Source organism: Tasmannia lanceolata, unplaced genomic scaffold (assembly GCF_043159265.1).
Source record: "Tasmannia lanceolata isolate RefF3 unplaced genomic scaffold, GAP_Taslan_0.1 ptg000012l, whole genome shotgun sequence".
In the NCBI taxonomy this organism is placed as follows: Eukaryota; Viridiplantae; Streptophyta; class Magnoliopsida; order Canellales; family Winteraceae; genus Tasmannia; species Tasmannia lanceolata.
This window is the reverse complement of record NW_027518689.1, coordinates 27,670,051-27,687,559: the sequence shown is the minus strand read 5'-3', so window position 1 is coordinate 27,687,559 and position 17,509 is coordinate 27,670,051. Positions and strand designations below refer to the sequence as shown.

The following is a 17,509-nucleotide window of genomic DNA, read 5'->3' as shown; positions in this document are numbered from 1 at the left end:
GCCGGAAATATTAAAACTAAGAAAAAACAAGGTAACAATAATAAAATTTTGTCTTATGCATACCTCCTCTGCAGTAATTATCGCCTTGATATGCTGCTTGCAAAAGACAAACACAAACCCCGCCAAAAATCAAAACCGAAATAGAAAACAAGAAAACAGCAAAAACATGATACAGAAGACAAAAATCCACCTCTAAATTAAGAACAATTGCTCTCTCTCGACCGAGAATCGCTGAAGGATATGATAACAAAGGATCAATAATTCGAAAATCTCTTGCATGAATCTCAACTCTATTCATAATCGTGTACTTATCAATATCCAAGATCGTGCCCTCACCAGTACAATCTAATAAAATCCAACTTGTTTTTTTCTTCAGAGATGGTTGAAGATCTGTGATGAATCCATCTCGAGCCATTTTAAAACTAGGTCTGTTTTGATCCGATTACATGATGGATTGAGAGAAACCCCAGGGTAGAAGAAAGTAACTGTTTTATGAAGAGATTTATGTGGTTGATCGAGAGAGTGAAACCCTAACCCTAGCGGGGAAAAGAGGATTTGTGGAGAGGTTTGAGAAGAGAAGGAGGAGATTAGCATTGATGGATTTTTGAAAGGTTTCAGATTTATGATAATAGGGCTGATGAGAGGGAGAAAGAGGGACTGAGGGAGTGAGTACTTAATTAAATTAATCAGATCGAGAGAGGAGAAAGGCAGTGATAAATTGATAATAAAGCAAAGAAGGCGTGGGTTTTGAAACGTAAAATATTATTCTTCTCAGAGGAATGATAGAACATAGGACGCCCTTGCAAAAATCAGCATCAAGGGCGCTCCTATTGGTTGATACCAGACAAGTCAACACGGTTTCAACCTTTTCAGGCGCCGTATTCTTTTTTGGAGCCACCGTAAATGCACTTTGCAAAAAATCAACCAATAGGGGGCGCCCTTGAAGGTGGTTTTTCTTTTGCAAGGTGCCCTTCATTCTATCATTGCTCTATTTTCTCTATAAAAAAATAATAAATTTTGAGGGATTTGCAAGGGATCACAGCAGAAGTCTCTCCCATGTAGTATTGTTGGAAAAATCCATATCTTAAGAAGCCTAAATATTATGATTCTTAAGATTTTTGTATAAAAATGGACGGATCAAATATCTACAGATCCTATAAACAAATAATGAAGAAATGATATACGGCTTAGTCGAACCCAAAATAGAAAGTCTAAGTGAAAACTAGTTATTAGAACCCAAAACATGTTACTTAAACTGAAAACATGTTTACTTGACTGCATAATAGTGCAACTCGAAGAAAATTCCATGTACCGTAAATCAAACCATAATTGAAATAAAACATGAAAAAACATATTGCACTTATCTCTTTTGATAAAAACGTTTAGAAAAACAAGATTTGAAGAGAGAAGCCTGAGTCGTGCCATATGGTCACTCTCCTTAAGAATAGTATCCGACCCCTACCGGTGCAGCCGAGATCCGCGAATCGACGCTCCAAGATAAAACAGCCAAGTATTGCTCTAGTCTACGTGAACTCGTTGACTGATCCACCCAGAACCACCTTAGAACTGTGCTCAGACACTGAAGGAACGGAAGGAAGGAGATGAAGCAAAACTAGAAAAACAAAACCCTTTTTCTGTCTAAATCTCTTTCCTTTTCTGTTGGCAAAAGACCATAAAACGTTTCCCTCTCAATAACCACATTTGTGACCATTGGAGATGAAACGGTTTTGCAACTTTAATAGGTGTTATTATCACAACCGTTTGGGGTGCCAATAAAAAAACGTGTAGCAATTAATGGGGGTGCCCACAACAAAAACATGGGGTAAAATTAAAACCATTTTGGGCATTAAAAATAATCTTTTCATTTAACCAAAACCCGGACCACGGCCAGGCCCAGCTCGGCGCGCGTACACGTGTGTGTTTTTTTTACACATGGGCTTGTGCTCTTCTACAAGCCTAAGATCCAACAAATTCTAAAGCCCCTTGAAGGCCCAAGCCTTTCTCCAGCTCTCCATCTTATATGGATGAGAAGCATTTTCTTCCAAAGCAATGTGGGACTATTTGTTTTTGCTTGTAGTTGAGAGCTCACTTTAAGCACACATATGCCTAGGTCTTGGGTTCAAGTCCCCATTCAATCAAAAGACTCTTACTTTCAAAACATGAGAGGGAAACATTAATTTAAATCTTCCCTCTGTAGACACCCCATTTTGACCGTGCCCTAAACCTCCCATATTTGAGCAAAACCTTACCAAACCAATGTTTTAAAACTCCAAATTTCACCCCAAGGTAGGTTAGGGTCCCAGCAAGGTCCCTGCAAAATTTCATCAAAATCCGAGCGCGTTTGCCTACCGAACGAGCCGAGGTAAGTGTCGTAGTATAAGCTGGAAAGGGGGGTGATTTTATCTTGAAGGGGGGGGGCGAATTTATACTGGAACGGTGCGATTTAAATCAGAATAAGACACGATTGTGTCGCACGCTCATCAAAAAATCGCGCGAACCGCGCGCCCATCAAACTGGTTGTGCCAATATCAACCTCCCCTTTTTGCATATAAATACAAGTTTAAGCTTTTTTTTTTAAAAAAATTTTTCGGAGAAGAGAGAAGCAGAGAGAGAGAGAGAGGGGTTTTCGATCTCCTTCACCGGCGATCTCACCGGAGATTCGACCGTCATCCTCCACCTACCTTCACCTCTTCACCATTAGATCTATCTCTTTCAACAGATCTTTGAGATCATCTCCCAAACCCATTTTTTCCGGCATCTTCTTCTCCGACAACATTATTCTCCAGCAGGACTCCCATCATGCTCCGAACAAGCTTCGGTTGGTCAAAGATCTAACTAGAGAGGGAGATAAATCTAGAGATCTCAAAGGAATAGCTAAACAAAAAGGAAAAAAATTCGCAGAGAGGAGAGAAAATCTGAAACCCTAGTTCCGTCCGATCCTTCTTCTCCGCTCAAGCTCCGGTCTAGTTCCGGCGAGCGCTGATCTGAGAAATCGATAGAAAAGACAGAGTAAAATAGCAAATATGAGAAAGAGAGAGATTTAGGGTTCCGATGGAGTTTCTTCCTTTGTCCGATCATCGTCTCTGTGGAAATTTTAGAGTAGATCTGTGGAAAGCAAGCTCAGACCAGAGGGAGATCTAAGCAAAAAGGAGATTTCAGATCCTTACTCTGTCAATTTTTGTTGGAGAACCGATTGTTTCCCTAATTTTTTCCGACGAGCATCATCATCTCCGACTATTCTCAGCAGATTTGATCCTTCACTTTTCTGCAGCAATAGTGAATCGGATTTTTCTGAGGAAAGCTTCATCAGAAAAGAAGGTAATTCAAGATAATTTGTTTAATTATTTTCCCTGATTTTACCTAATTTCGAATTGCTAGGCCTATTGTATGTTGATGATTTATCATGATAGGTCTCTTATTTGTTATAGTAGATCTTTTCTTAGCATTATTTGATTCTAGTTTTCAGTATTCTCAAAAAAAAAAAAAAAATGGAGTAATGGTGAGAAATTTTTATCTCAATAGCTTGTTATGTTTAGCTGATTGGTCTTTAAGTGAACTGATTGCATTGGTATGATTCCTAATTGTGTTTTGGAACTTGTTTGAGAATAAAAAGTGGATTGAGACTAGAAAAATTGTATGAATAAGATAGTGTTTGAGCTTATGATTTAATCCTCTAGTATTAATGTTATCTCATTTGTATTGTCATCCAAACATTTTATTTTATTTTATTCCTTTAGCTGTTTACGGATATATTACGATTCTAGAATGAAACTAAAGATGTGGTGTTTGTATTATCTTAATATAGACTCATTATTGTGTGCCTTTCTATTTGTCAAGTCTGTTTGTTGGTGTGTTGATACCTAAGTTGTTTATAAAAAAAAAGAAAAGAAAAGGAGGCTAATACAAACAGGGTGTATGGTGTTGTTAGTGGAGATTTTACTCAAAGGTTACAGTGTGAATGAGTGGTTTTTATTTACATTTGGTCAATAACAGCTTTTTGCTATGGTTGTATATTTGAAATGAATGTCCTTTGGTACTATGCTTACATGTCTTAAAAAAAAAAAGAAGAAGAAAAGGAACAATATCTATCCCTTTACATGGACAAATTCTTTTAGAGAAGTAGTCTGTTGCCTTATTAGCTTCCCTCCAAGTATGGGTGATCCACCAGGATATGAATTCTTTTAGCTGGTTCCTAATCTGATGAATAAGTTCAGATCTTCTCCAAGGGATGTCTATACGCTTAAGGATCACATCAACTTTGTACTTGGAATCAGATTTTATCAATAAATTCTTCCTATCGCGACTATGAACTATTTACAAGCTTTCGTTGTGCCAAGTTTGTGCCATTTACATGGTTTTGGCTCTTTCTCTGCTTATTAAAATTTGTACCCAAGCTGGTTTACCAAGAAAATATTTCTATCTCTTGGCTTATCAAACAAGTTCATCCCGTTAATCCTACCTTTGGTATCTTGGAGAATGTCTTTGAGTACCTTTTGTTTGTGGTGAGAGATTGATTCAAATAGCACCATTTCCAACCCCTTTAAGAAGACAAGCTATGTCTCAGCAGATAGTCAATACCCTTTTAGAGAGACAAGCTGTGTCTTAACAGAAAAATAAAACATTTTTAGAAGACAAGCTATGTCTTATGTAAAAATGTCACACCCTTTTGAGAGACATGCTTTGTCTCATAAAAAGCCATATCTTTAGGGAGACAAGCTATGTCTCAGTAGAGAGGTCAAATCTTCTGGAGACAGGCTTTGTCTCTTTGGTCATAGTGATCCCTCTTCTAGGAGACTTTTTGAGTCTCACTAGCACCCTTCTTTATCTCCATTTCTTTTAGGAGACTAACCTAGTCTCATATCTCCATTTCTTTTAGGAGACTAACCTAGTCTCATTAGTACTCCCTTCTTAGGGTTGTGCACTAGGAGTCAGTCATTTCGTATATGAGTCAGTCTTTAGCTAGAGAGTCTGTCTTTAGTTAGAGAGTCAGTCTTTCGAGAGCCTGTCCTATCATCATAGGGGTTAGGATTCTATCCAACCTCTCACCAAATCATGTGATTTTATCCGCTCCTGTAAGGTATAGGATGCTGTCCAACCCTTGCAGAGTTGTTATTCTGTTCATCCCCCCGCAAAGCATAGGATGCTGTCCAACCTTTGCGGGATATCAGGAGTCTGTCATACTCTTATGATGATAGGAATTTGTCCTCTAGTGTCAAAAACTCAAAAACATTTCAAAAACTCTTAAAAATTCAAAACACATCTGAAAAACCAAAATTCTCAAAAATCTTGAGTCTTAGGAGCGTATTAGGAAAATCTGTTTTCGAACTACGTTGGCTTGATCCCTTTCAACAGGGTACGTAGTGCAGCTTGAGATCCACATCCCAAGTCCAGCCAAACCTTTAAAAATAAACATTTCAAACCTTCCAAAAAATACAAAAATTCTTCAAAACCTTTTCAAAAAGTTATTCCCCTAGAGTTAGGAGTATGTCTTAGTTGTTTGGGGTGTTTTAGAGTTAGGAGTCTCTCCTGATTTGTATTGATATGGTGTATCCTGTCGTGTGAGTGTCTCTAGAGTTAGGAGGCCTCGAGTCGATCGGTTAGACATTCAGTCGAACCGATGGCTAGACTAGGAAGCATATAGTCAGCCCATGGTTTTCCTTAGGTTGCACAGCCTAGTTACACATAGGATGTAGGGCCCACCTGCATTAACTTAAGGCTAATCAACTTGCATTAGTTAGGGCATATAGAGAGTCTTTAAAATTACAATTCACTTGAACTTAAGTAAATTGTGCAAAAACCTTAAAAATCAGTCGAGTCTAGTGGATCGAGTCTAGGATAGCGGTTCTAGATGGTTAGGCATCGTAGTTAGAATAGGTCATCGAACTACGTCGACTCCGATTCTTCCCGAGGCCGGGATACGTAGAGCAGCTGGGATGGACGGCCATTTTGGTCCGAGTCAATGCATTAGAGTTTTAGGATTCATTTTATCCAGTTATGTTTAGAATTGATTTATGTTGTATGTTTTGCTGTGTTTTCTTACTTTCATGTACAGATCCTATACCTTTAGCTGTAGCATGCATATCTTTGCACACCAGAACTCAGACACCAATTAGGTATGACACTCATAACCTAGCTATTATTAGGCGACACTTCTTTCATTTCTTTTTATGTGTGCTTATTATTCATCTCCGAGACATGCATGATTAGATAGACGTCTTCTCGGAGATATTCGTTCCCACTTCATATGACTTTCACCCAAAACTCTTCAAAATTATTAAGTAAATGGCATAAAAGACCAGGTGTTTACACTTGGGCGGATGAGGTGCTCTTTAGACCTTCCGAATTCGTAACCAGGCACGAACCTTCTTTTATATCTCTGGTTATCCGTTGCAACAGAGCATAGTATGGGATCCTTGGCCCACTTCCTTGGATGGCGACTCTTCTTTGTTTAAGGTACGCCTCGAATCTGGGCTAGTCCCCGAATCGAGAGGTATCTCATCTTTGTATTGCCACTCATGCTGTGAGGGGCACATTCTTTCGAGAGTTCCTTGGTAGAGCTCTCCATTCACGTGGATGATCCATATGAGACTCCAGCGTGAGGGCACATCCCCCGCCTCTCTCGGATCGGGGTCCACACCCTCCAAACAAGAAAAAGCATCTTTGACTTTTCAATTTAAAAGTATTTAAAATTTCCAACAATTCCCCACAAGATTCAAAATATAGTTGGAGTTTGAAAATGAAAGTATCTAAGCACATTAGAAAAATAGAGTGGATTCATACCGGTGTTTTTTGGACTTCAACCGATATTGAGGATAAACAGATTATGTTACCGAGTACGGGTAGAGTTAGATTCCTTCAACCTTTCCTCTTAGGTGTAACCGGCTAACCTGTTACCCACACCCTACCTTCGATTCCTTGGTGATTCATTCCCAGTATTGGAACATTTTGGCATTGTTCCCCTCTTGGTTCTTATGAATGTTCTAGAGAATTATTTGTTAAATTCTCATTGGAAGCAGCCTCGCCTCCACATTCACTTAGGTCAGTCACCAAGTATGCACTGCAAGTAACATACCACCCAATATAGGTAATGAATTGATTAAGAGTCTATAACTCATCCTACCTCATTTGTAGTGAACACTATCTTCCATCATTTTGCATCTAGGAGTAGGGGGTGATAATGTTAACAAACCATCATGTGCCTTGTTAGTACCCATTGAACCTAATTCCCGGAATCTCCTTTCACATAGGTTGGGTGTCCATCACTAATGGTTAATGCCTCAGGCTTTACCCCATTCCTTTTCGATGCCTTATACACCACTTTATGTGGCTTTATGAGAGGATCTGCATACTCCTCTCCGACTTTACAAAGTCGAGTGTTATTATCTCTCATATGCTTTACCAATTTATGCCTTAGGCAAACATGCCCTTTTACCATTTAAAGTCTTACATTCGGCCTTGGCTAAAGCATTTTTGGCAGTCACTATATAAAATTACCGAGGGAACCGGTTTTGGCCATAACAGCCCATCTGCCATAAAAAATATAACTTGAGCCATTTGGCTCCACCTCCTGCTAAGGATAAAGCTATAATCTTGCTATCATAGTGGGACTTTTACAACACAATTGTTTAACCGATTTTCATGAAATCGCTCCACCACTTAAGATGAATAAGTACCCATTTGTATACCTGGATTCTCTCAATTAGAAATCCAATTAGCACAACCTTGCCTTCTTGAACATATCCAATTGTGGCTCTCGGATGAATAAGTACCACAATTTGAACAATTACCTCTAAATTCTCAGTTACAAGGTACTATCAATCCCAATCTGATGTATACATGTACCTATTAAGCAACAAACTATAAGCAAGTCATGGCATTTGCATTTTAAGCCGCCATACTCCAAAAATTATGCTTACCCTCCCAACCAAGAATTTTGAGTCATGTCCTTACAATACATACATAATTACATATGCAATTGCATTCAATAGTTTAATCTTTCTATAAGTATTTTTATGGACTTACTTTCTCCAACTTGCAGAATGTGTATCTAATAAGCACATAATGCATATGATGTTCAAATTGTGTTCCAATATGCCAAGTCTAATTATTTTCCAAAAATTACAGAAAATAAGAATGAAATTTTAACATGGAATGAAATTCATCAATTCTTCTTTAGATGGAATGAACTAGTTTGGGTAATGCCAAACCCAACTTGCCTATTAGAGTTCCCATTCCATGGTACATATAAAACATCATTTTCAATACATGATGGCAGTATACCAAGTTCCTTAACAAGATCAAGAACTTTAAATTTTGATTGCGTATGAACTATATAGCATTCCCATTCAAGTAATGCAGAATTTTTCTATTGGAAATAAATCATTACTCATATTGCCATTAGATTCATTTGCAAGTATTCAACAAGACATACTTATCTCTTAAAGGCATTTTTGCAAACACTTGACAAGCATAATTTTGACCCATGTACCATTATCAAAACAAATGAGTGTCAAAACATTAAACTAGGTAAATAGGTGTTGATATCAAACATATGCTATTGATTTTATGAGCCACAACAACTGGTCCAAATATCAAGCACCTATGATGATCAACCATGAATTCCCTTTTCTTTTATCAACAAACCATCAGAATTTCTTAAAAACATAAATTTAACATGTTGAGGGCAATTGTATGAAGATATAATAAGGAAATCCATCATCAAATCCAAACAAGTATAATCTACTAATTTGGGTGCCGATAACAATATTGAGTCCTAAAGTACTCAACCTTTTAATTTTTCCAACCAATTAAGAGATGGGTCTCTACACTAATTTAAAAATAAAGTGTTTCACAAATACCATCCGTGATCCATTAATTTTAGTTCCAAACATCAAAAGAGTTTTAACCAAATGATGAAAACAGCATCATATGAATTTCAACCAAGCATTAGAAATTCCAAAACTTTAATTAAAATAAATTATGCAATTTTCATGTTTCTAAGAGCAAACAGAAATGGATCAACAATCAACATTATAACATGTGGCTAAAAATTATTAAAATATTCTATTTTCTTTTAAGAAATCTGAACATATTTTTTGATTTTATTAGCACCAAAATTGGGTTTTTTAGAAAGCCATAGATCATATATCAGTAACAACTCTGATCCTTATAAGAGAAGTAGTAAATCTGATACAATACGATTTTTAAGACTTGGAAAAATACATATCTTAAGAAGCCTAAATATTATGATTCTTAAGTTGTTGGATAAAAATGGACGGATTAGATTTCTACATATCTTATAAACAAATAATGAAGAAATGATATATGGCCTAGTCGAACTCCAAACAGAAAGTCAAAGTAAAAACAAGTTATTCGATCCCAAAAGAGGTTAATTTCTTAAACCGAAAACATGTTTACTTGACCTCATTATAGTGCATGTATTGTAAATCCAACCATAATTGAAATTAAACATGGAAAAACATATTGCAATTATCTCTTTTGATGAAAAACGCTTGGAAAAATCATATTCGAAGAGAGAAGGCTGAGTCGTGCCACATGGTCACTCTCCTTAAGAATCGTATCCGCCCCCTACCGGTGCAGTCGGGATCCACGAATCGACGCTTCAAGATAAAACATCCAAGTATGGCTTCAGTCCACGTGCACTCGTTGACTGGTCCACCGAGAACCACCTTAGAACTGTGCTCAGACACGAAAGGACCGAGATGAAGCAAAACTAGAAAAATAGAACCCTTTTTCTGTCCAAATCTCTTTCCTTTTTCTGTTGGCAAAAGGCCACCCCAAAACGTCTGTCCAGATTCTTCTATCTACAGAATTATTTTTTAGAAAGGCTACTTCTTCCGCCCAGACCCCGGGCCATGGCCCGGCCCGGCGCGCGCATGTTTTTTACATATAGGCTTGTGCTTTTCTAAAAGCCTAGGATCCAGCAAAGTCTAAAGCCTCTTGAAGGTCCAAGCCTTTCTCCAACTCTCCATCTTATATGGATGAGAAGCATTTTCTTCCAAAGTAATGTGGGACTATTTGTTTTTGCTTGTAGTTGAGAGCTCACTTTAAGCACACACACTCCTAGGTCTTGGGTTCAAGTCCCCATTCAATCAAGAGACTCTTGCTTTCAAAACAAGAGAGGTAAACTTTAATTTGAATGTTCCCTCCAAATTTTAATTACAAAGAAAAAGCATCTTTGACTTTTTAATTTAAAAGTACTTAAAATTTGCAACAAGTATTCGCGGACCTGCTGTTGCATGAGAGAGCAGCCACATAGGCTCAGTTTTCAACAGACTTTGTCTTATTCGTTTAATTCATCTGAGTTGGTAGCTCTCTCATGCACCAGCTGGCCCGCGAAATGCTTCTGCGATTGTCCCTAGCAAATCCCATATTACTAAGAAGAGTAATATTCATTTTTGTTAAAAGTGGGCAGCATTAGCCTAATTACGGGCCCACCTAAAACGTGATGAGTGGGACCCACCCTGCTTGATCATGTGGCCCACACGCTCCCATTTGAAAATCAACTATTATAAACCCTCCATGGTGACCCTACTTTCAATATAAATTACATGAGTTTCTATGTTGTTGCATTGAAAAGTACATGGTGGAAAGCCATTTCGCGTCGCATGTATGAAGGAGAGAATAGCCACCTAAGATAAATTAATTGAATAAGACAAAAAATGGGATGGGTGCTATGTGGTGACGAGAGAGAGAGAGAGAGAGAGAGAGAGAGAGATTCTGTGGATAAACTTAGGAGTAATTGGATTTTAATAAATTCCTTAAAAAGTAGGTGTTCCTCTTATTATATAGTGTAGTGAGGGAATTGATGAGGTTACTCACTTCTTTTATAAATTGTCAAACGTTGTCTTAATCATTAAAAGCTAGCTAGTGAGAAATATCACTTTCCCATAAATTGACTTGCAGATGAATTTTAAAAATCAGATAACAGTTGTCATTATTTAAGTTAGATTTACTTAATTTGTGGCATTGCATCCATATTTCACGGGCCCTAGTTGAGTTGGGGAAAAAGACATTGAAAGTTTGAAAAAAAAAATCAGTTACGCTTGTCATTAGTTATTTTAGAATTGGTGACATTGAAAGTTTGAAACCATATTTGATGTATGGAAAGAAGAGTTTAAGGGCACGTTTGGCAACATTGAAAAAAGTTATTAATTTTTTACTTACAATTTTTTAATATAATTTTTGACAAGGAGGAAAAAGACAAATGTGGCAAGGTCCTTTTTTAAAGTATTTTTACAAGAAATTTTCTACCTAAAATAAAGTATTCCCCAAATAATTGAGTTAACAAACATCCTAAAATTTGATTTCTCGGGCCCTAGTTAAGTTGGGGGTTAAAAAAAACATTATATCCGCCATTAGACATTGTTGTGCTATTTATGTTGAGGTAGAATTTGATTAGGGGTGTCAATGGATCCACTTCGGGTCAGATCCACTTATGTCACAGTCACGATCCATTCAAATTCCTTATCGGTCGGGTCGGAGTCGGATTGTTCTTCGGATCCCACTTTCCACGTCATGATCACGATCCATTTTAATTAGGACCGTCCATCGGAGTGTCCTATTATTTCTCACTAAGCTAAGTAAACAATTAATTTCTTTAAAAAGAGATAGAATGGCAGTCCACTATTAGTGTGTCTCTATGCTTTTTCTTCCACTAAATTAAAAATTTATCTATGTTTAATCTATGTGTATAATAATGCTTGTAAACAATATAACTAATCAAAATTACATACACAAATATAATGTATAACTAATATCAAAGAATATGATGCATAAAGCCCTCTCTCTTTTCCTTTGTGAAAGTATGAAATGAAACAACTGAAATGAGTGAAATCGCATTCCCATCCGATTCATTAACTGATAAGAGAGCTTTTGACCAAAATACCCATCCTAGAACGGTTAGCAATAAAAAAATTTAGAAGATATTTTGTAAACCATTTCGGATCGTGACTATCCAATGGGCATCTGTGGCGTGGCCATACACAATCCAAAATTTTTCGGATCCTAGATTTGATGATCCAAAATATGCCCATGGATCCTATTCATTTAGATCCCGTTCATTATCGTTCGGATTCGGACGATCCATCGGACTGTCTGGATCCATTGACACCCCTAAATTTGATTGTTTTAAGATGGATATGTAACTTCAAGTTCTTGGATACGTGTGTTTTGAAAAACTCAAATCCTCTTGTGGAACAGTTTATTGAAACACATGTAAATATCTTCTCTTGTGACATCTTGAAAAATGCTTATTATTCATGCCACTTATGAAATAGTAAGAAATTTTCTTGCCACTTAGACAAAACCCCATACGTAAACCAAAACCAAAGTCAACATGGATTTAATATTCCAAAAGTATTACGTATGGAGGATGATGATATATGAAACTACATCACAATGCATGCGGGCGGATGTCAATCAAAATTAAGAAGACACCTTATTGACTTGCTAATTTATGATTATCATTCGGCCAAACCACTTAAGATTATAGTTCCGATTCGTTTTCGATTGGGCTTCGGATTGATGGAGAGAAGAAAGATAAAACTTGAAAGAGAAAAGACTAGTCATCAAAACGAAAAGCAGGTAAAAACCATCAACCGTGTCAACATCGGCCGGAAAAAAATATTTTTCGAAGAACCTACATTAAATCTGTGCTGATTTACACAGGAGACAACATGAATGAAAAAATGTGTCTGGTTTTTGTTTAATGCAGAGAAGTTCCACCCGATTGGACGGTTAGTGTATTAACAAGGTGCATTAATGTGGTTTAGATTGTGCAATGGATGACGGAGATCAGACTACAACCACACACCGTTTTTGTGATGCCCATGGGATTGATGTGGTTTCGATGAACAGCGTACTCCTGATTAGTGTATTTAACTATTTATGACTATCTTTTTACACTACAAGGGGGTGGCCTGAGGAAGAAAAATGTCTTGATTATATCATTTCCCCTAAATAATATTAAAATAGGGAAGTGATATGTTCACTCCTCTTTTTTATTTGGGACGACAGCCCCCTCTAGTTATAAAGAGTTGTTATAAATACACTAGAGGGGGTTGTCCCAAGGGAGAAAAGGGATGAATATATCATTTCCCTAAAAATAATGTGGGGTTCACTTTATTGGGTCCACAAATAAAGGGTTCAGATCTAAGTTGGGCCTCTCTATGTTGGGCCCACAAATTAATAGTTTAGATGAATCTACATTATGGGAGCCACTATTATTGCTGCATTTGCATGCATGGTTGTTCACTCATTTAAATTTTGAATTTTCCCACTCCTTTTTACTAGTGAATTTGAATCTTGAATTCTTCCACTTTTTCACTGAATACAATGGTTATAAAATGACGACTTGAAATGCTCATTTAAACAACAATTTTTATTATCAAATAGAAGAAAAACATTGAGGTGGTGCGTAGGTGAGGAAAGCACTGGGGAGGATCGGTGGGTTGCATGCCATATATGGAAGTGGTGAACCTAGAGAAGTTAGGCCTGAGAGCCCTTGCTGCTCTTTCCTCCATCCGTGTTGATTGAAATTTACTTCGATCTGCGATTCATTTTTGGTATCCAGATGGGCTCGTCTTTCGTTTCTGGATGTAGTAGCTCTACCCGATTCATGAGAAACTATATACGATGCTTACACTTTCTGGCAATGGTCCACTACAAGAAATTAGGCTTTCACTGGCGTTCATGAGCTTCGGTGAAAATACGGATCAACTTCGGTGTAACTAACACCGACAGTCATCCCGATCGTTGGTAAATAGGGCGTCCCTAAAGGGTTATACGGACGTTCAATGAAAAATGTCGGTGAATGCGTTTACACCGAAGTTTCTCACTGTCCCAAAAAACCAAATATTAAATGCCGGAATTTACATATTCACCGACGTTTGAGGAAACGTTCAAACGCCTGTGAAATATGACATTTACCGACATTTGTTTAGCCCCGGCAAATGGCTTACATATACACCGACGTTCAGTAAAAGTCGGAGAATAACTCAAATACACCTGAGAAAAAAAATTCACCGACGTATTGTGACCGTCGGAGTTATATATATTCACTGACGATCTACTTTAGTGAATGCCGGTAAATATATGATTTTTTTTTAATTTCATATACAAAGAAACCCCAAATAGGGTACAAGAACCTTCTAATTTCGACATACAAATACCTGCTATAGTATCAGACATTCACATTCACATTCAATCCCATTATATATATATATATATATATATATATAGAGAGAGAGAGAGAGAGAGAGAGAAAACGGTTCCTACACATATGTGTAGATAAGTTATCTACACACTAGCTTAAAATACAGTGGGGGCCACATTATTTGGGTGATCCAAACCATTCATTTTTAAGGCCCTCACATAGATAGGGTGTCCATAAAAAATAAGATCCATAGGATCATCCTAACCATTCGAACTGTGGAGGCAAAAAATGGACTAATTTGTGAAGGTCTAAAGACATCCATTTTACCTCCACAAATCGTAGGGTTGGCATGATCCTATGGATCTGATTTTTTGTAGACACCCTATCTGTGTGAGGGCCTTTAAAATGGATGGCTTGGATCACCCAAACAATGTGGGCCCCCACTGTATTTTAAGCTAGTGTGTAGAGAACTCTCTACACATATGTGTAGGAACCGTTTTCTCATATATATATATATATATATATATATATATATATATATATATATATATATATATATATATAGAGAGAGAGAGAGAGAGAGAGAGAGAGAGAGTTCCAAAACAAATGTAAGAATGTTGACTAAGGTGTACAAGTAAAAAGATGTGATCCAAAGGCACAAAGTCAAGGATGTGATTCAAAAAGTGAGCTCCACCACTACACAAAAGCATACAGCTCCCACACATTCAAACTACCATGTTCTTTGTAATGCTCTCATCTATCTATCTATCTATATCTATAAAGCTGAAATGTGGTAAGCTGGCGTGTTGCCACGTGGCACCCTCACTGGATCCCGAAATTTAAAAATGCTTGATAATTTAAAGGGAATGTGGGACTCTGGGGTTGTGTCACGTGGCAACCCTTTTTCCACAGAATTTCAAAAGGTTTTTATATTTTTGCGTGTATCTATTCTCTTCACTAAATAATCTCCATAAATATTGCACCAAATGAGACGGTATGAATTTCTATATCTGCCAATATCGTTTCATATTCCCATTTTATTTGTGCCAAATCACATCTCTTCCCTAGATAAGTACGAAGAAATAAATAATCTCCATAAATATAGTGGAATTCCAAGAGTCACTTGAAAAAATTATCAGAGAGTTTGGAACTTTAACAAAGGAACGAGATCTTCTCGTCTTTGTAAACAACTCTTTGAATCAAAGGATTGACAATCTTGTTTTGAAAAACAATGAATTGAAGGAGGAAAATAAAAAGCTTTATGGAGACATTGAAAAACTCTTTTATGAAAATAAAGATTTGAAACAAGACAATGACAAGCTACAATTAAACTTTTCATATGGAAAGTCTAAGCTTGATGAGATTCTTGAAAGAAATCTTTCTAATGGAATGGCCGGTTTGGGATACCAACAATTTCAAAAGAATGAATCTTTCAAGAACAAGTTTGTCCAACCATCCAAACAAAAGAGAAATTCATAGTCAAATACAAAGACTAACTCTTTTGTTCCTACGTGTCATTACTGTGAAAAAATTGGACATAACAATTTTGTTTGCAAAATAAGAAAACAAGTAAATGTAAAGTATGTTTAGGTAAGAAAGGATGAGTTGTATGATACTAACATGGAATGACCCAAAAGAACTTAGGTACCTAAGTATAGAAATGAACGTTGTCATTGTAGATTTGTGCTAAAGGAAGTGTCAAAACGAGAAATGGTACTTGGATAGTGGGTGCTCAAGACACATGACCAGAGACCCATCCAAGTTTTCATCCATCACCATGGGTAATCAAGGTAAGGTCACCTTCGGCGACGACAAGAAGGGAAAAATCACCGGTGAAGGTATAATTACTTTTAAAGACATCATAATATCTAATGTTTTGCTTGTTGATGGTTTGGCTATGAATTTACTTAGCACTAGTCAACTTTGTGATGTTGGAAATGAGGTAACATTTAAAAATGATAAATGCATTGTGAAAGGCACACACAGTGACACAGTTAGCTTCATTGCAACTAGAAATGATAATGTTTACATTCTTGCATTGGAGGAACTCACATCACAAAATGTAAAATGTCTTTCTTCTATTGATAATAACTCATGGACTTGGCATAGAAGATTCGGGCATGCACATATGGAATTATTGTCGAAACTTTGCAACAAAGAAATTGTCAATGGCTTGCCTAAACTCAAGTTCTCAAACGATCATGTTTGTAGAGCCTGTCAGAAAGGAAAACAAGCCAAAAACTCTTTTAAACCCAAAAGCGTCATGTCTACCATTAGACCTCTACAACCTCTTCATATGGATCTTTTTGGTCCTATGAAAACTTGTAGCATTGGTGGGAAGAGATATGTGTATGTTGTTGTTGATGATTTTTCTAGATACACATGGGTTATGTTTTTGAGTAGCAAAGATGAAACTTTTCAAATATTTTTCAAATTATGTAACAAGGTTCAAAATGAAAAAGGAATTTCTATAACATCCATAAGAACTGACTATGGAACTGAATTTGAAAACATTGATTTTGAAAACTATTGCTCTAAATATGGAATTGATCATAATTTCTCTACACCTAGAACTCCTCAACAAAATGGTGTAGTAGAAAGGAAAAATCGAGTACTTCAAGAGATGGCAAGAACTATGTTAAGTGACTATGGCACCCCTAGGAAATTTTGGTCCGAAGCCGTTAACACGGCATGCTATGTCATTAATAGAGTCCTCATAAGACTAAAGACTCTTAAGACTCCATATGAGCTTTGGAAAGGAAGAAAACCTAACATAAGTCACTTCAAAGTTTTTTGTTGTAAATGCTATATTCTAAATATCAAGGATAATCTTCATAAATTCGACCCCAAGTCGGATGATGGAATCTTCCTTGGATATTCCAATAGAAGTAAAGCATATAGAGTTTACAATAAAAGAAACTTGATTGTTGAAGAAGCAATTCATGTAAAATATGATGAATCTCATGACCCTAAATCAATAACTAATGATGATGATGAAGAAAATCTTCAAAAATCTCAAGAGAACAATGAAACAAATGATATATCTAAGAAACTAGAAGAAGTTAATCTTGAGAATGAAGAACAAATTGAAGAAGAAGAAGAAGAAGATGATGAAGAAACTTTAACTAACAAAGGAAAAAGAATTATGAAGAATCACCCTAATTCAAGACTAGAGCACAATATAGAACAATTTGTGGAGAATTTGCTTTTATATCTCATGTTGAACCTAAAAGCATCACCGAAGCCGAACAAGATGAATTTTGGATGATTCTATGCAAGAGGAACTCAACCAATTCGAAAGAAACAAGGTTTGGAAATTGGTTCATAGGCCTA

At 36.7% G+C, this 17,509-nt stretch overlaps 1 protein-coding gene across 2 annotated transcripts in view; it reads right to left on the bottom strand.

The window, feature by feature from the left end:
- The window catches only part of LOC143887153 (magnesium transporter MRS2-I-like), a 57,907-nt gene extending 57,250 nt beyond the window's left edge, over nucleotides 1–657 (bottom strand). For both annotated transcript variants that reach the window (XR_013254085.1, XM_077391256.1), the window contains exons 1-2: nucleotides 191–657; nucleotides 64–93 (exon numbers count right to left, since the gene is read on the bottom strand). Coding sequence is in view for 1 of the 2 variants with exons in the window: in XM_077391256.1 (XP_077247371.1) it covers nucleotides 64–93; nucleotides 191–415 (255 nt within the window). In the remaining variant the exon portion in view is untranslated. The remainder of the gene's footprint in view (nucleotides 1–63; nucleotides 94–190) is intronic.
- Nucleotides 658–17,509: the final 16,852 nt, after the last annotated feature.